This window comes from Monocercomonoides exilis, assembly GCF_001643675.1.
Source record: "Monocercomonoides exilis strain PA203 chromosome Unknown scaffold48-729018, whole genome shotgun sequence".
NCBI classification, from domain to species: domain Eukaryota; phylum Preaxostyla; order Oxymonadida; family Polymastigidae; genus Monocercomonoides; species Monocercomonoides exilis.
The window spans coordinates 96,973-111,569 of NW_027150593.1; the positions used below are offsets into that span (position 1 = coordinate 96,973).

At 33.4% G+C, this 14,597-nt stretch overlaps 1 protein-coding gene across 1 annotated transcript; it reads left to right on the forward strand.

Moving 5' to 3' along the window:
* Positions 1-2,965: 2,965 nt before the first annotated feature.
* MONOS_18139 (uncharacterized protein) lies at positions 2,966-3,252 on the forward strand (the record flags this gene model as incomplete). Its single annotated transcript, XM_067871128.1, has 2 exons — positions 2,966-3,003; positions 3,063-3,252. The coding sequence occupies 2 exons, from the start codon at positions 2,966-2,968 to the stop codon at positions 3,250-3,252; spliced, it is 228 nt and encodes a 75-aa protein (XP_067721190.1).
* Between the last annotated feature and the right edge of the window lie 11,345 nt (positions 3,253-14,597).

The following is a 14,597-nucleotide window of genomic DNA, read 5'->3' on the forward strand; positions in this document are numbered from 1 at the left end:
TTAAAAGTTTCACTCAAATTTAATTAATTAATTAATTAATTTGAATAATTTTCTGTGATAAACAGCATCGTATATTATCACAATCGGATAAAGTCACAAAAAGTTATGCAAAAACAGATATGATTATTGCAGGTTTATATTGTATTTTAACAATTAATCACAACAATTATTTCCAACTCTGAATTTATTTTTTTGAAGGAAAAACAAAAATTGTGTTTATTTATAAAATTTCTATATATTTGTCAGTTTTCTATACAAAACATACTAATAAAAATGAAATGAGAAAAACAAAAAAGCAACAAAAACAATAAAGTTAACGAAATTAGATCAATATAGCTATTTTGCTATCAAAAATACAGATATAAAATTGATTTCAACTGTTGATCATCTCTCGCTCGTGTTTAAAACGTTAGTTTCAAATTGTTCATTATGATCCGAATCGGAATAAGAGATGTTGAAAATAAACAATTTACACTAAAAACAATCAAAGAAAGAATTCACAAACTTGTGGTATTTGAAAGATCTGCCAACTAAGAAGAGAGTTTGAAAAAATAAGTCAATATCTTGATCGTAATTGACTCATAATTGTTAACAAAAAGATCAAAAAATGATCTATTCAAATCAGATTTGATTAAGTCAAATCAAATAAGATTGACTAAATGCAAATTGATTAAATCAAATCAAAATTATGCACTCAATTCGCAAAAGTTCAACTTCAAACTCGATGTAGTCTAGTCGGTTAGGATTTAGGATTTTCACTCCTGAGACCCGGGTTCGATTCCCGGCATCGAGGATATTTTTTTCAATTATTAATTATATAATATTTTCACATATAATTCGAAAAATTTTCTTTTGCAGTTTAAAAATCATTTATTATGATTTGAATTTCTTATTGATAATAAATTGAAATTAAAAACAGATGCGTATCTGATAATTAATTATGACTCATCTTTATTTATATGAAGAGAGAAAAAAATTTGTACCTGAATTATTCCCTGTATACACTTCATTTTCTTTTTAAACTCTCGTCACATTCGTAATTTATTGAAGCTTTTTTCATAAAAATACCACTTTTAAATACTATTTATCCAATATTTGTTGTTTTTAAAACATATTAAACATATTTGACAAATCAAGAAATTGTTTTTGTGAATGCATCTCATTAAAAAATTCCGATAAAACAAAACACCTTATTAGACCTCTGTGACGTGACAAATGAAAATTGAAACAATGACAAAATGACTGACAAGATTTTTTTGATTTATCTAAAAGAGTAATTTTTAACGATTTCACAATTCTTTATAACAAAAAAATTCATTCGAAAATCGATATACAACAATTCTTATTATTTTGAAGAAATCAAATTTTTTAAAATATGATAAAGTTTCCAATATATATATATATATGGGTATATTTTTATGAAAAGTCACCACTGATCAAAAAAATTGTCCCATGGATGTGATTTTTAACTCATTCCGTTTCCATTATTTTTATGAAAAACTGAGACTTTCTCAGTGATGTTTGATGATTATAAACAAACATCTTAATAAGAAAGAGCAATTTCGAATAAAAAATAATATTTCTGTTTAACTGATCAGAATAAAAATTTAAAATTTTCGAAGAATATGTGATAATATTTTGCAGCTTATCTTAAAATTGTTGATTCATAAAGTTTTAAACGTGTGCATCAATAATTTTTTTGTGAATTAATTTGATTTTCATATTAATTTGATGTTTTGTAATGAACGAAGTTTTCTTTATACAATATGTACCTGAACTTTTCAAAGATACAAGTTTTACCGCCACATGCTCAATATATCCGAAATTGGATATAGAAAGATGTTTGCATTTGTTGTAACACTTAATTTTATTATTTATTTGTTTTTCATTTAAACGTACTTTGGAAAATTAAATAGTTCGCAGTTGACGGCCAATATTCGTTTTATCAATAGCAATACTCAAAGTTGGAAATAGAAAGAAGGAAGTTTCGAGATTATCTTTTCGTGCTCAAAGAAAAAATACTATATATATTGAAACGTAGAGGAAACGTACAGATAAGACATTGAATGATTCACCTCGCTGATCACAAGCAATCATCATTTGAAAGCGAAATATAGAATACGAAACTGAAAGCACACAATCATGCTCTCCCAATCGCAAACTTCGCAAACTGCAAGGCTATCGGACATACGCTTTATAACTACACAACCGTCTCAATCGCAGCAAATTCGTCCATCTTTTCATTCTGTCTGTCCGAATAAAAAAGTTACAACGTAACATCTGAAGCCAAACATCCATTCCCACCCCATTCTCCTCTCTCCTTCACCTCTTACAAAAACCACTCTCTCCTCCTTCTCATTCTTCTCCCTCCACCCAAACAGCTTCTCCCAAATGAATGTGATGAGCATCTTCCTGAACGGATGCATCATTAGTTCCACAACATGCTTCCTCACAATCCGCACCCGCTCAACATACAGGTCCACCAGCCCCCCTTCACCTTCACATTCATCTTCGCCAGATAGTCCCGCTAGATCCCATTCTCACTCGTGTTGGCCAGCGTCACACACTCTGGATGCACAAGCAAACTAGAAAGCGATTCCACGAACAGAACTTGCACTCACTTTTCATCATCATCATCATCTTTTTTTTTAGGCATCAACACTTCTTATTCTATTCTCAATCTCAACCTCGCTTCTCATTCCACATCATCGAAGTCTCCAAGCTGAAAGATCATAAACCATTAAACGTTGAGTGTGCTTTTACTGAGACAGTGAATCCAACACAAAATTCTCGTTGATCCTCGAAATCAGCATATTCGAGCATGTCCTTCAGTCTCTCCTATTTCATGCCCTTCTCCACTTTGAATGCAGTGTATTCTTCGAGCAATTGAAAAAAAAACTTCGTTGTAACAAAGATAATTTTTTGACAGAGCAGGTTGTGCGGAACTTATCTTCCTTTGCGGTTTATGCTAATTGTTAAACAAAGAGGGGTGGAAGAGACTGCGTGTGGAGCGATAGCTCTGCAGCCGGACAAGGAAACGCGCTAATGTAGGTGACGTTCAGCACGCTATTGTTCAAGACAGAGAAAGATTACTACAGAGCAAGAATTACACTGAAGGAAATGTGGGAAGAGCTGAAGATGCAAATTCTGATGTTCAAGCTGGTGACAGAGCAGCTGCAGTTCTTGGTGCTCAGTGTGATGAATGCGCAGGCACATTACAAGGAGCTGCTAGGATACATCCACACAACATGAATGTGATACTGTTGCATGGCCATCTGCTGCTGGTGGAAATGCAATGAGAAGAGAACGGGGCTTTGATTCTGCTTCAAATGGTAGATGAAATTGAAGAAGTGTCAATAACTGCGCCGATGCAGAAGCAATTGTCAACAGCAGAAAGAGAGAAGAAAAAGGGAGTGATTTGAGAGAAGAAAATGGAGCTGATAGAACAGCTACTGCTATAACTTCTTCTTCTATAGATTCATTTGCTGAGAGAAAAGTTAATGAACTGGAGAGCAGAGCTGCGAGAGAGTTCCAGAAGGGAGTGTGAAAGGAGTTTGAGGGAAAGAAGGAGAAGAAGGAGAAGAAGGAGAAGAAGGAGAAGGAGGAGAAGGTGGAGAAGGTGGAGAAGGAAGAGGAGAAGGAAGAGGAGAAGGAAGAGGAGAAGGAAGAGGAGAAGGAAGAGGAGAAGGAGAGGAGAAGGAGAAGAAGGAGGAGGAGGAGAAGAAGAAGAAGAAGAAGAAGAAGAAGAAGAAGAAGAAGAAGAAGAAGAAGAAGAAGAAGAAGAATTTGATGATGAATTTGAAGAGGAAAAAGATGAAGAAGAATTTGATGAGGAGGAAGAGGAATAAGATGAAGAAGAGGAAAAAAGATTATTTGGATAATGATTGAAAGTATTTGGAGAAGCAAAAGATGAAGAAGAAGAAGAAGAAGAAGAAGAAGAAGAAGAAGAAGAAGAAGAAGAAGAAGAAGACGAAGACAAAGAAGAAGATGTTGATGAAGCATGACAAGGCATTGGCCTTTCCTCCCTCTTCATCTGTCAATCTATCACCTAACGAAAATGCATCACACGCTGCCATCCTCAAGTGGCAGCCCAAATCATATCGCATCTTCCACTTAATTCCAACATCTGCAGCCCTAATAGCTTCATTAGCAGTTGTACCATCCGGATTATTGCCTCCGACACGTTTTTTCTTCTCACCCTGCGATTTCACAGCATCCACTCTCCGCATCCTTAACCAACCTCAATTTCCCTGTTCGACTACACCTACGATTCCTCCGAAAATTTCTTGTGCACCGCTTCATCCAGCTCCAACTCACTGTCTTATCAAATCGCTCTGGAATCAAACAACATCTGAAGCACTCTCCGGTCAGCCACATTGCATTCATCTGGTTGGCTCAAAGAGCATCGCGATGAAGAAGCAGTTGCGCTGACACACATCCCCAGCACCGAAGCAAACAATGGAAGACGAATCGCAAACAGCTGGAAAACATCTAAAAAGACCCGCAGCTACTGCTCCGGCTGCGTTGGCAGATTTAAAACAGAAAGAAAAGGCTCCATTTTATCGTTCGCATTTCCTCAACAAGCCCCGCCAAATGACGATGAGAATTTTTCTGTGATGAAATCGATGGATAGCATCAGCATATCACATCAGATAGCACCTTCATCGTCTTTTTCCGATTTGCTGCTCCTCCGCTTCAATTATTCAGTAGATACACTAGAAACACTAAAGCATAGATGTTTATATCATCAGATTCGAAATACTCTCATGTTTCGAATCTTATGCAGAAGCAAGAAGAATTCTGCATAACCTCTTCTCCATCTGCTTCTTCTCCTCTTTTTGCATGTTTTGTTCTTCAACACCTCTTCTGCAACATTCTTCTTCTCCCTTTTCTTCTCCCCTTTCTCCTTCTTTTCCCCTTCAAGCCTATCCAGCACAGCCTGCGCAGTCACTGCTGGAGAAAGAACCACATCCTCCATCCACAGCCCCGCCTCCAACAGCCCCTTCTCCACAATCTCCCCCACTTCACACACTGCAACCCATCGCACCATCACTTCATCGTCCAGCTTCACCACCACACGCCTCGACTGTTGCGGTCTCCATATATGCAGTGAAGGGTCAGATTAATTGTTGATCAACAGGAATGCTATTCACGTCTGCCTCTGTAAAGATCCACTTGCCCCCTGACTTCGTACCCACCGACGCTGCAAGCGACGTTGGCAGCTCCACCAGCGGAACCGAAAGCATCTCCGAAAGCACCACATCGTATGTACACACAACACCCCCATACAACTCCGCCCGCAGAGCCACAACATATCCCCGCAGCGTCTGCAACGCCTGCGGCGACAGCAGCAGCTGCAGTGACAGCGGTATGTACCGCCCATACACCTCAGCCGCCTCTGGCACCACAATCCGCAGCCGCCTCTCGATGTCCATTCATCGTTGCTGCAGAAGAGAATGACGAATATACTGCCAGCTCATCCAAATGGTCAATTGTAGACGCTGATGATGAAGATGAATATGACGATGGCTTAGCATCTCCAGCCGCTTTCTACTCTTCGCTTCTCCACCTTCGGAATGGCGAAGTTGATCGTCGTGCTGTTACTATAGAAGAAGACAAAGAATTTAAATGGCGCTGAGAAAAGAGACGAATGTAAGAGTTCATCAGCTTCAAGAAGCTTATTGAAACAACTCATCATTCAAAATTGCAACACCTTCTGTGTCACAAACACTTGATCAATGTTCAATTTGGAAAACTCAATCATCACAGAATTTCTTTTGGAAGGGACTGGAAATGAGAAGAAAAAGATGAGCAAAAAAGAAAATGAAAAGTTGAAAGCTATTTAAGATATGATTATTGATATGATTCAAAACTTGAGATGTCATTTCTTTTTTGAATATTTTTTATAAAAGGACATAAATTTTTAAGAAATTATATGATATTCTTCATTTGTGTATTATAACATTAATAACAGCTCAATATTAACAGCCTATTGAATTTCTTTTAATTACAATCAGCTCAGTTTCGAAATATTTTTCCTGTTTAATATTTTTTTTTCAAAATACTCAAATTCAAACAAGTTAGAATCTATCTGTTTTTCAACTTAGGAACATATTCAAAAAGAATTCTCCTTTCAAAAATACTAAACGTTTAAACAAACTGTTGAAATGAAAACATAGAAATATGAACAAATTATTCTATTGCTCCAAAAAACAAGAAAAATTATATTTAATAACATAAATATGATTAAACAGTAAAAATAATATATGAAATGTGTTTCATTGAGACGTAATATTTGTGAATATGCGTGATAAAACAGAAAAGAATAATATTCAGCAATAAATGATGGTAACGTAATGATCAACATTTTCTGATCATTTGTGATCAGATTTTCAGATCAATTAATATTTTGTGACTTTTCAAAAAAAAATACCCATATATATATATATATATATTAAACCTGTGTGACGTAATGACAAATGACGTGAAATTTTTCATTTCTGACGGACTTAACGAAAACTTTCACGTCAGTAGTTTATTATCGTTATTTCAGAAGAAATAAAACGAAAAGGAATTGTCAACTTTATTCTTTTCATTTTCATATAATTTTTTAACATTAAAAAATTCACTCTCACATTGTTTTATTTTTTTTATGCAAAATTCAAAATATTTATTTCAATGGGATACTGACGAAAAGGCAAAAAAGGAATTTCAGATCGTCATTGACCGTCATGCCCGTCATGTCAAGTCAGAGTCTCCATGAGTTAATCAAAAAAGCAAATTTTAACTCTTTGGCAAAAGAGTTGCATTTGTCTTTGTCTCCAATAAAATGGTTTGAGATATAAAGTTTTTTTTGAGCTTTTGTCAAGATAATATTGCTGAAATCAAAATAGATTGTCTATTGTGAAGAACAAATGAAGAAAATATCACTGCGAGTCAATTCAATAAAACATCCAGCTCGAAGTTTCATTTGCAAATGATTTATTTGTTCAAATGAAGTGATTTTCACGAACTGGTTTTCAGAAGTTAATAAAGAACATCACCTTACGCATTTCATTTCTTCAGAATATTCGCTCCTCGTTGTTTGTTTTCGTCTCTTCGTTTCTTAAACAAATATAATGAAAATTCAACATCGATAAATTTATCTTCAAAGAATATTGATTTCGAATTTTTCATTCAACCATCTCTTCTGACAATGCAAATTTGCATTTATCCATTTCATCAACCGACAAGAAACATCAATCTTCTTCGACTTTGCCACCGGAGAAATTGGTTATTATTTCTCTGAAATTCCAGCTGAACAACCGACTTATGAATTTTTCACTGAAAACAATAAGACAGAAGCAATTTCTTTGAATAATGCTGATATTTATTATAATGTTGTTGAAAATAATGAAATGGAAAAATAGAAATTTTTTGTACATTTTTTTAAAGCGCACGTATAGGACGGAGATTAGCAATATATGCCTTCATAGCTTTCTAGGGCTTTTTCGCTCTTTGCATGTTCGCGAGTTAGGTTTGGGCAATCACTTGAATGCATCATATATATGAAGATGAAAGACATTGAATGATTATTGACAGTTGATTAATAGAAGATAAAAATATTTTTTAAAAAATATTCTATTCATACACTTGATAATTATTATTCTTTGATCCATATCACATCATATAGAAAGAAAAATATTATAAGAAATATTTGGAGACTGTTTATCTTTGTTGTTATTCGGATAAAATGAAATGAACGAAGAATTAACCTCAAAAATTGTTGAAAAAGCATTATATTCGCTAAGTGGCTTTTGTTTACAACGAAATCGCAGAGAGTTGGAGGAGTTGAGTGTGAGGGAGTTTGTGAGGGAGGTGAGGTGGAAGATGCTTTGACTGTTGAGGGCGAGACTGGTGATTGCTGTGTGGTTGAGGGCGAGGGAGCCAGCAGTGAGGAAGAAGAGGGGGGTTGTGATTGATGATGAAGATGAGGTTGCTCCGGTGATGGTTGTTGTGTTGAGATTGAGGGAAGGGGAGTTATTGGAGAGGTGGAAGAGGATGGGGGCGATGGGGTTTGAGGAGTTGTGGGCGATGGTGAGGGCTGAAACTGTGAGGGAGCCCTGAGTTTGTTGGAAGAGGGCAGACGAGGCAGATGGATCTGGTGAATAAGATGTTGATAAAGGAAATGAAGAAGAAGAAGCTGGTTGGGAAATGCCACTGGAGGTGATAGTGGTGGCATCTGTTCCGTTTCCTGTGATTTTTGTATCAATTGCATTGAAAGTGAGTGTTTGAAGAGGAACAAATGTTGAGGTGAGGAGGGTGAGAGAGGCGTCGTGGAGGAGGGAAATGAAGCCGTTGAGGGCATACTCGATGGTGGCACATGGGGTCTGTTGGGGTCTGCCACAGGCATCAGCATCAGTTCCGCTGTTAGAAACGATTTTGTTCTGGGCGATGAGAGGGAGCCAGCCATTATACACAGCGTTATCAGCTTGTCCAGTATTATACACTCTTTTAGTTGGAGTTGTTGAGCCACAATTCTCAAACGGGGATTGAGTGATTGCATTACCACTGAAGAACACATCATTCCCCCTGCCGTTTGTTGCTGTGTTTCCATCGAAGAAACAGAAAGTGATGAATTTCATTCCATTCATCCAAGAGTAAGTTCCATCAAAGTATATTCCTGCTCCGCCATAAGTGGAAGAGGCAGTCAGATTGTTACTGATGAACTGACACTCAATGATTGAAAACTGACTTGGTTTATTTTGTGGAGGCCAATGAAATGTGAGAGAGCCAGCAGAATCACCACCAGAATTTGCGATACACTAACATTTGGAAAACAGGAATTGAGCATCTGAGGGTATGTAATAGAGGGAAAAGTACCAACCAGTTCCACACCAATCTGTTATTGAGCAACTTTCCACTCTGTTATCTGAGAATGTCCAAACAGAATAAGGTTGATTGCAATACAAATAAGCAGCTCCTTCATGCAGAGCGGTGCAAGTGGTGAAATTGGATTTTGCTATATTAACATTTAGCAGATATAAGCAATCAAACGCTCCGGCATGATCGCTGGTCGAACAGTTGAAATATAAACATAAAGCAATTAACAGATATGCATTTGCCCATTCAACACAAAGTGCTCTTCCACAACTTGACCCTCCGTTTGAATCATTCCTTTCACACCATTAAAAACGATGACTGTTTAAATCGAATAAAATTAATTATCCTGGTGTTTATCTTTGAGTTTCTGTTCTTACATGCACCACAGCAGCATTTGATGAAGTGCATGTCTGAAAAATGAAGTTGTTTGTTTTAAATTGAAGGTTGAATCGATGAAAGAGCGTGGGGACAGGAAAGGATGCGGAGGTAATGATGAAAAAGAGAAATCTTTTAAAATATTCTTTGAAAAAATTCAACAAACATTCAAACATAAGAGGCATCAGTGATTGTCTAAAATAAGCAATAAAGAAATGAAATACTTGAGAATAGTGGGCAGAAATATGAAAATTTGATTGAAAAAAGAAAAAACATCAAAATGAAAAATCAGAGAGTTTTAAATAATATTAAACCGTATAAGTGCTAGATACATCAATCGTTATGTGAAAAGTAGTGCAGTGACACATTATGAACATTATTGTGCAAATGAGGTATTGGATCTCTGATTAAAAGCAACTCATTCTTAATTTAAAATTGAAATCGATTTATGGGAAAAAGAAAATCAAATCAAAAATTGTTCCTTTCAAAAATTATTTCAAATAAACTTTTTATTCAAAAATAAAAAATGTTAACTATAAATAATTTGAAATCATTTTTCTTTATAGAAAAAAAAAAAAAAAAAAAACCACTGACGTGACCAAAATTCACTGACGGACGTGAAGACAAAAATTTCATCACGTCACACAGGTTTAATATATATATATATATATAATTTTTTTTTACTTTTTTTTTTTTTTACTTTTTTTTTTTTTTTTTTTTTTTTTTTTGATAGAAAATGTCAGATTAAAAATTTTTTTGTCACAATTTGTCATTGACCTTCACTGACTGACACTGACAAAAGAGAAAATGGTAGATATTTTTCATTCTATCATCTAATTTTTTCCAAAGCTTTTTGAAAAAATTTTAAAAGATTTCGCAATAATTCGTATTATTCTGTTTTTAATTAATGAATAAATATATATATATATATATATTGACGGACAAGGCTCCAAGTTATTTGTCAGTTTACAGAAGATTACACCTTATTTCTGCAACATAAATATTTAAACCTTTTCAAATCGATCCTCCAACAAATACCAATTATTATTAAAAATGAGAATTTATTCTTAACTGTTGTTCAATTTGTGAACAAAAATAAATATTTTCCAATTTGTCACGTCAATAAATGGTATTTGCTTGTTTGTCTATTTCAAGAAAAAGCGAGAAGTGTTCCGCTGTTTGGCAATACATGGAAAAAATTTCATCCAACCAAGTGTCTGAGCTGCTGGAGTTCATGCTGTTGCATACAAACAAGGTGAAAGCTATTTCAGCAAGAATTCAGAAAATGTTTTATGGTTTGTTATATTTATTATTATTTGTTATAATCAATCATCAAACAATTCACATAACTTCATCAGATACAAACAATTTTATTTTAATGAGAATTGCCAGCATTTATAACAACGAACAAAACATCCACATAAAAGTTGCATTATTAAAGAGTGTCTGTCATGAAGACTCTCTTTCGCATTTTCTACAATTTGGATTCAGCTGTTCGGACGGCAACTACAACCACTTAAAACAGAACAGCAGCAATCTCTCATTTGAAATGTCTTTGCAAAAGAAACCTCCAATTCCACCCTCAAAAAAAAGTTTCCTTTAATATTTTTCGAAAAGTTATTAATTTTCTTTTTTTTTAAAAAAAATAAATGTTAAGAATTATCAAGAGAAGATAAATCGGCATTTCAGAAATATTTATTGGAAAATTCCACTGAATTGTCTGAAAATATCAGTCGCATTTCCAATTCGAAAAAAAGTCATTTTTTTAAATTTTTTTTTGTATCAATAATAATAGTTGTTAAATCTTGATTGACAAACATTATGAATTTCCTTTTTCTTCAAACAGAAAAAGATCATTCTATTTCCTTTGATGATGATTTTTCGATCATTAACTATGATTCATTAATGGAGGAAGAATTCGATCCTTTGAAAAATAACTTCATGTCTGAAGAAAATTCAACACATGAATTATCAGGAATGAGCACTGAGCATCTGCCAAACGAAGCTGCAATTGATTTGGAAGTTTTTAATAAGGAATCCCAATCAGATTTTCAGAATGAAGTTGAAAAAACAATTGCTCAAACACATTTGATTATTTGAACAATTGTGAAGAACTTTGAAATGACGACGACTGCAATTCGGGATATTTGATTGACAGCGACATTCGCATGGAAATTGACTATTGTTATTCCTCAGGCAACCAAATTGATATTCGAATCGATAATACAATGACCGAATCAGATTCCTATCCGAACAGTCATCAAGAGATTGAATTGAAGCTAACAACCGATTATCGGCAATGCTGAAATTTTAGGGATTACGAAATTACGGCAACACTTGTTGTTTAGCATCCATCATTCAAATATTTAGAGTTATTGTGACTCATTGTGGCAAGATTCAAAAAAGAAAAGGAAAACTGTCTTCATTTCATACAAAATTGTGCTCAATTGTGTATTGCTCATCGAAAAGTTCATCATCAACGCATTCATTTGACAATTATTCGTGGACGGAGCCTTTTGCAAGAAATTGGGAAAAAAGGCACTGGCTTGAGCAAAGAACTCAACAAGAATTTTATCTCACATTTTCAAATATGTTCAGCGATCTAATCTGTGCGCTGCCAGAATTGAAAAACTTGATGAATATGAAGGCAACATTCCCAAGAATTTGCTGTTGTTGTGGTTCCAAAACAATTGGTGCTTTGGAATCAACACCAGTCATTCGAATTTGTGGAAAAGATATTATTCAATTATTCAGTGAATCGTTTTCCACAGAAAATTAAAATTCAAATTACAAGGAAGCGTTTTGCACGATTTGCTAACAAACAACGAATCATTATTCATATCAAAAATTACAATTATTTCCATAATTTTTGCCATTTCTTTGAAAAGGAATTCAAACAAACAAAGCGAGTATATTCATATTGATAAAAATGTTTTCTTTCATTAGGAAAATTGTGAAATGAAGGCTTTTTCAAAATATCAAAATGGATCTCCTAATTATTCACTAACTGTTCTATTGTTTCGCACTGACAATAAGGAAAATAGTGACTTCTTTTCCTTGTGCAAGCATAAAAGTTTATTTAACAGTCAACCAGACAATCAAGTTGACAATTGGATTTATTGCAATGACTCAACCGTTACACACATTGGAAGCAACATCAAATCGACTGCAGATAAACTATCCAGTCATTGAAATGAAGCGATTTTTTATGTTTACGCTCAAGTATACAGTGAAGGTGTTCATTTGATTGATGTTCAAGTTTCTCCGACGCTCATGAGCAGTTCTTTTAATTCACATCAACTAGATTTGACCAAAAATCCTTTTCCAACAGTCTAGAACTCTTTTCATCAAAAATTCTTCTTTCTTCATCATTTCAACATAACGCTCCTCAAAATCCTTACTTTGAATGTATTTCAATTATTTCAAACACTTTTTAAACCACATCGCTTCATTTTAATACGAATGCTTCACACATTTCGTCCATTGAGTCAGATGAATATCTTTCTCTTCATTAGCTTTAATCAAAGAAAAACAAAACTTAATCATTTGTTTTCTCATCTTCCTCTCCAACAAACGTTAATCAATCAAAAAAATCAATCATCACCAACTCTCCCAAAGATATGTCAAATCAAAAAACTCAAAATAAATTATCCACAACATCCCCTCATCAACAATTCAACTCATATCATTTATCGAATTTATCTGAAGGATATGGAAAAATGAGTTCAAAGAGTATAACAAACAAATACAAACGACAAATTAGGCTTATAAATACTCCAAAATCAAAACTGTTTGAAAAATTCAAGGTATTAGACATTGATAATGTCACTCGGTAAATTCTTCAAAAGGACTACTCACTTGAAACGTGGAAAAAAATCAGATCTTTGTGATCTTTGTCAGAAATTTGTTTAACTCCAGAAGAGGAAGAGAACTTTTACGATGCAAGAAAAATAACTTTATTCAAATGAAAATGTGTCAATGTTATTGATCGAGAATCATAAGATAAAAGCAACCGATGAATAATCTCACTTTCGTCTCTTGAAAAATAACCTGTAGAAAAAATGAAGCGTTAATGTTGTTCGACTTTAAAGAAAACTGGAAAGTTTTCATGAAAAGAAATAGTGCCCGTCAGAGCTTCTATGATATACAAAAGATTTCTTATCAATACATTCTTGTCTTTCTGAGAAATAAAGAAAAAAGATTGATAAGCATATTTTAAATATTTTCCAAATGAAATATCTCACGATTATTGGCTAATAAATGACTATCTTGAAAAAGCGATGAATTTAATGTTTTTTTTAACAAAAAAGAATACTTCATTTAATGTGTGACATTTGTACATATTTTTGGAACTCAGATATTTTATTTTAAATTTTTTATTTGATTCATCTAATTACGCTTATGGAAAGTGTTGCACGCTTTCATTCTTTTGCAAAAACATAGAAAACTGAATGTGAATGTGAATTTAGCTATTTTAACAAGGTGTATTTTTTTCAATAATATTGACGATGAATTGGAGCTGAACAATATTTATGAATTTTTTGTTTTATTGAAGAAAAACTCTCAGAACAGAATGAATCCAATAAAAAAATTTAAATGAAGCATCTTATTCAATTTGAAGATACTATATGAAGTTTGTTTTCTTTATTTGGATTATAATTTTGAACAAAATTTTTTTTATTTCCAATTTCAGATACATCTTGAGTAATATTAAACAATGAAAGAAAATGGTAGTTCAGTTATTAAACAAGTCTGAATTTTTAGAAAGTTGGAGAAATGAACTATATCGTTCTGTTATATCTCCAGAAAACTCAAAGAGGGAATCAATAATAAATTTCTTGGAGTCACCATCAAAAGACGAACGGAAAAGTTTATGAGTTAGAATGTTTGAAGTCAAAAACTTTTACGAACTTTATTGAAATTCAAACACAAAATACACCAAAAATTATTCAAAATGAGAATTTTTGCAATCGAATTAATAATTTTGCAAACGAATTAATATTTTTTTCATTCAAAATAATAAATTTGCATTCAAATTAATAATTTTTGCATTCAAAATGAAAAAATTTCAAACGAAATGAAAATATTTGCATTCGAAATGAAAACATTTTCTGTTTTCATCGGAATAAAAATTATATGAAATTATCAAAATTTTTGTCAGAAAATTTAAAATTTCAGAAAATTTTTAAACGCCCATGAAAATGAAAACAACATGAAATTATTTCCGATTCAAAAGAAAAAAAATGATTTTCACAAAATTTAGTAAGAGAGTGAACAATTTTTTGTTTTGTTTTGAACAATTATTATTTCGAATGCAATTTTTATTTTTTTGAATGCAAAAATTCTCATTTTGAATAATC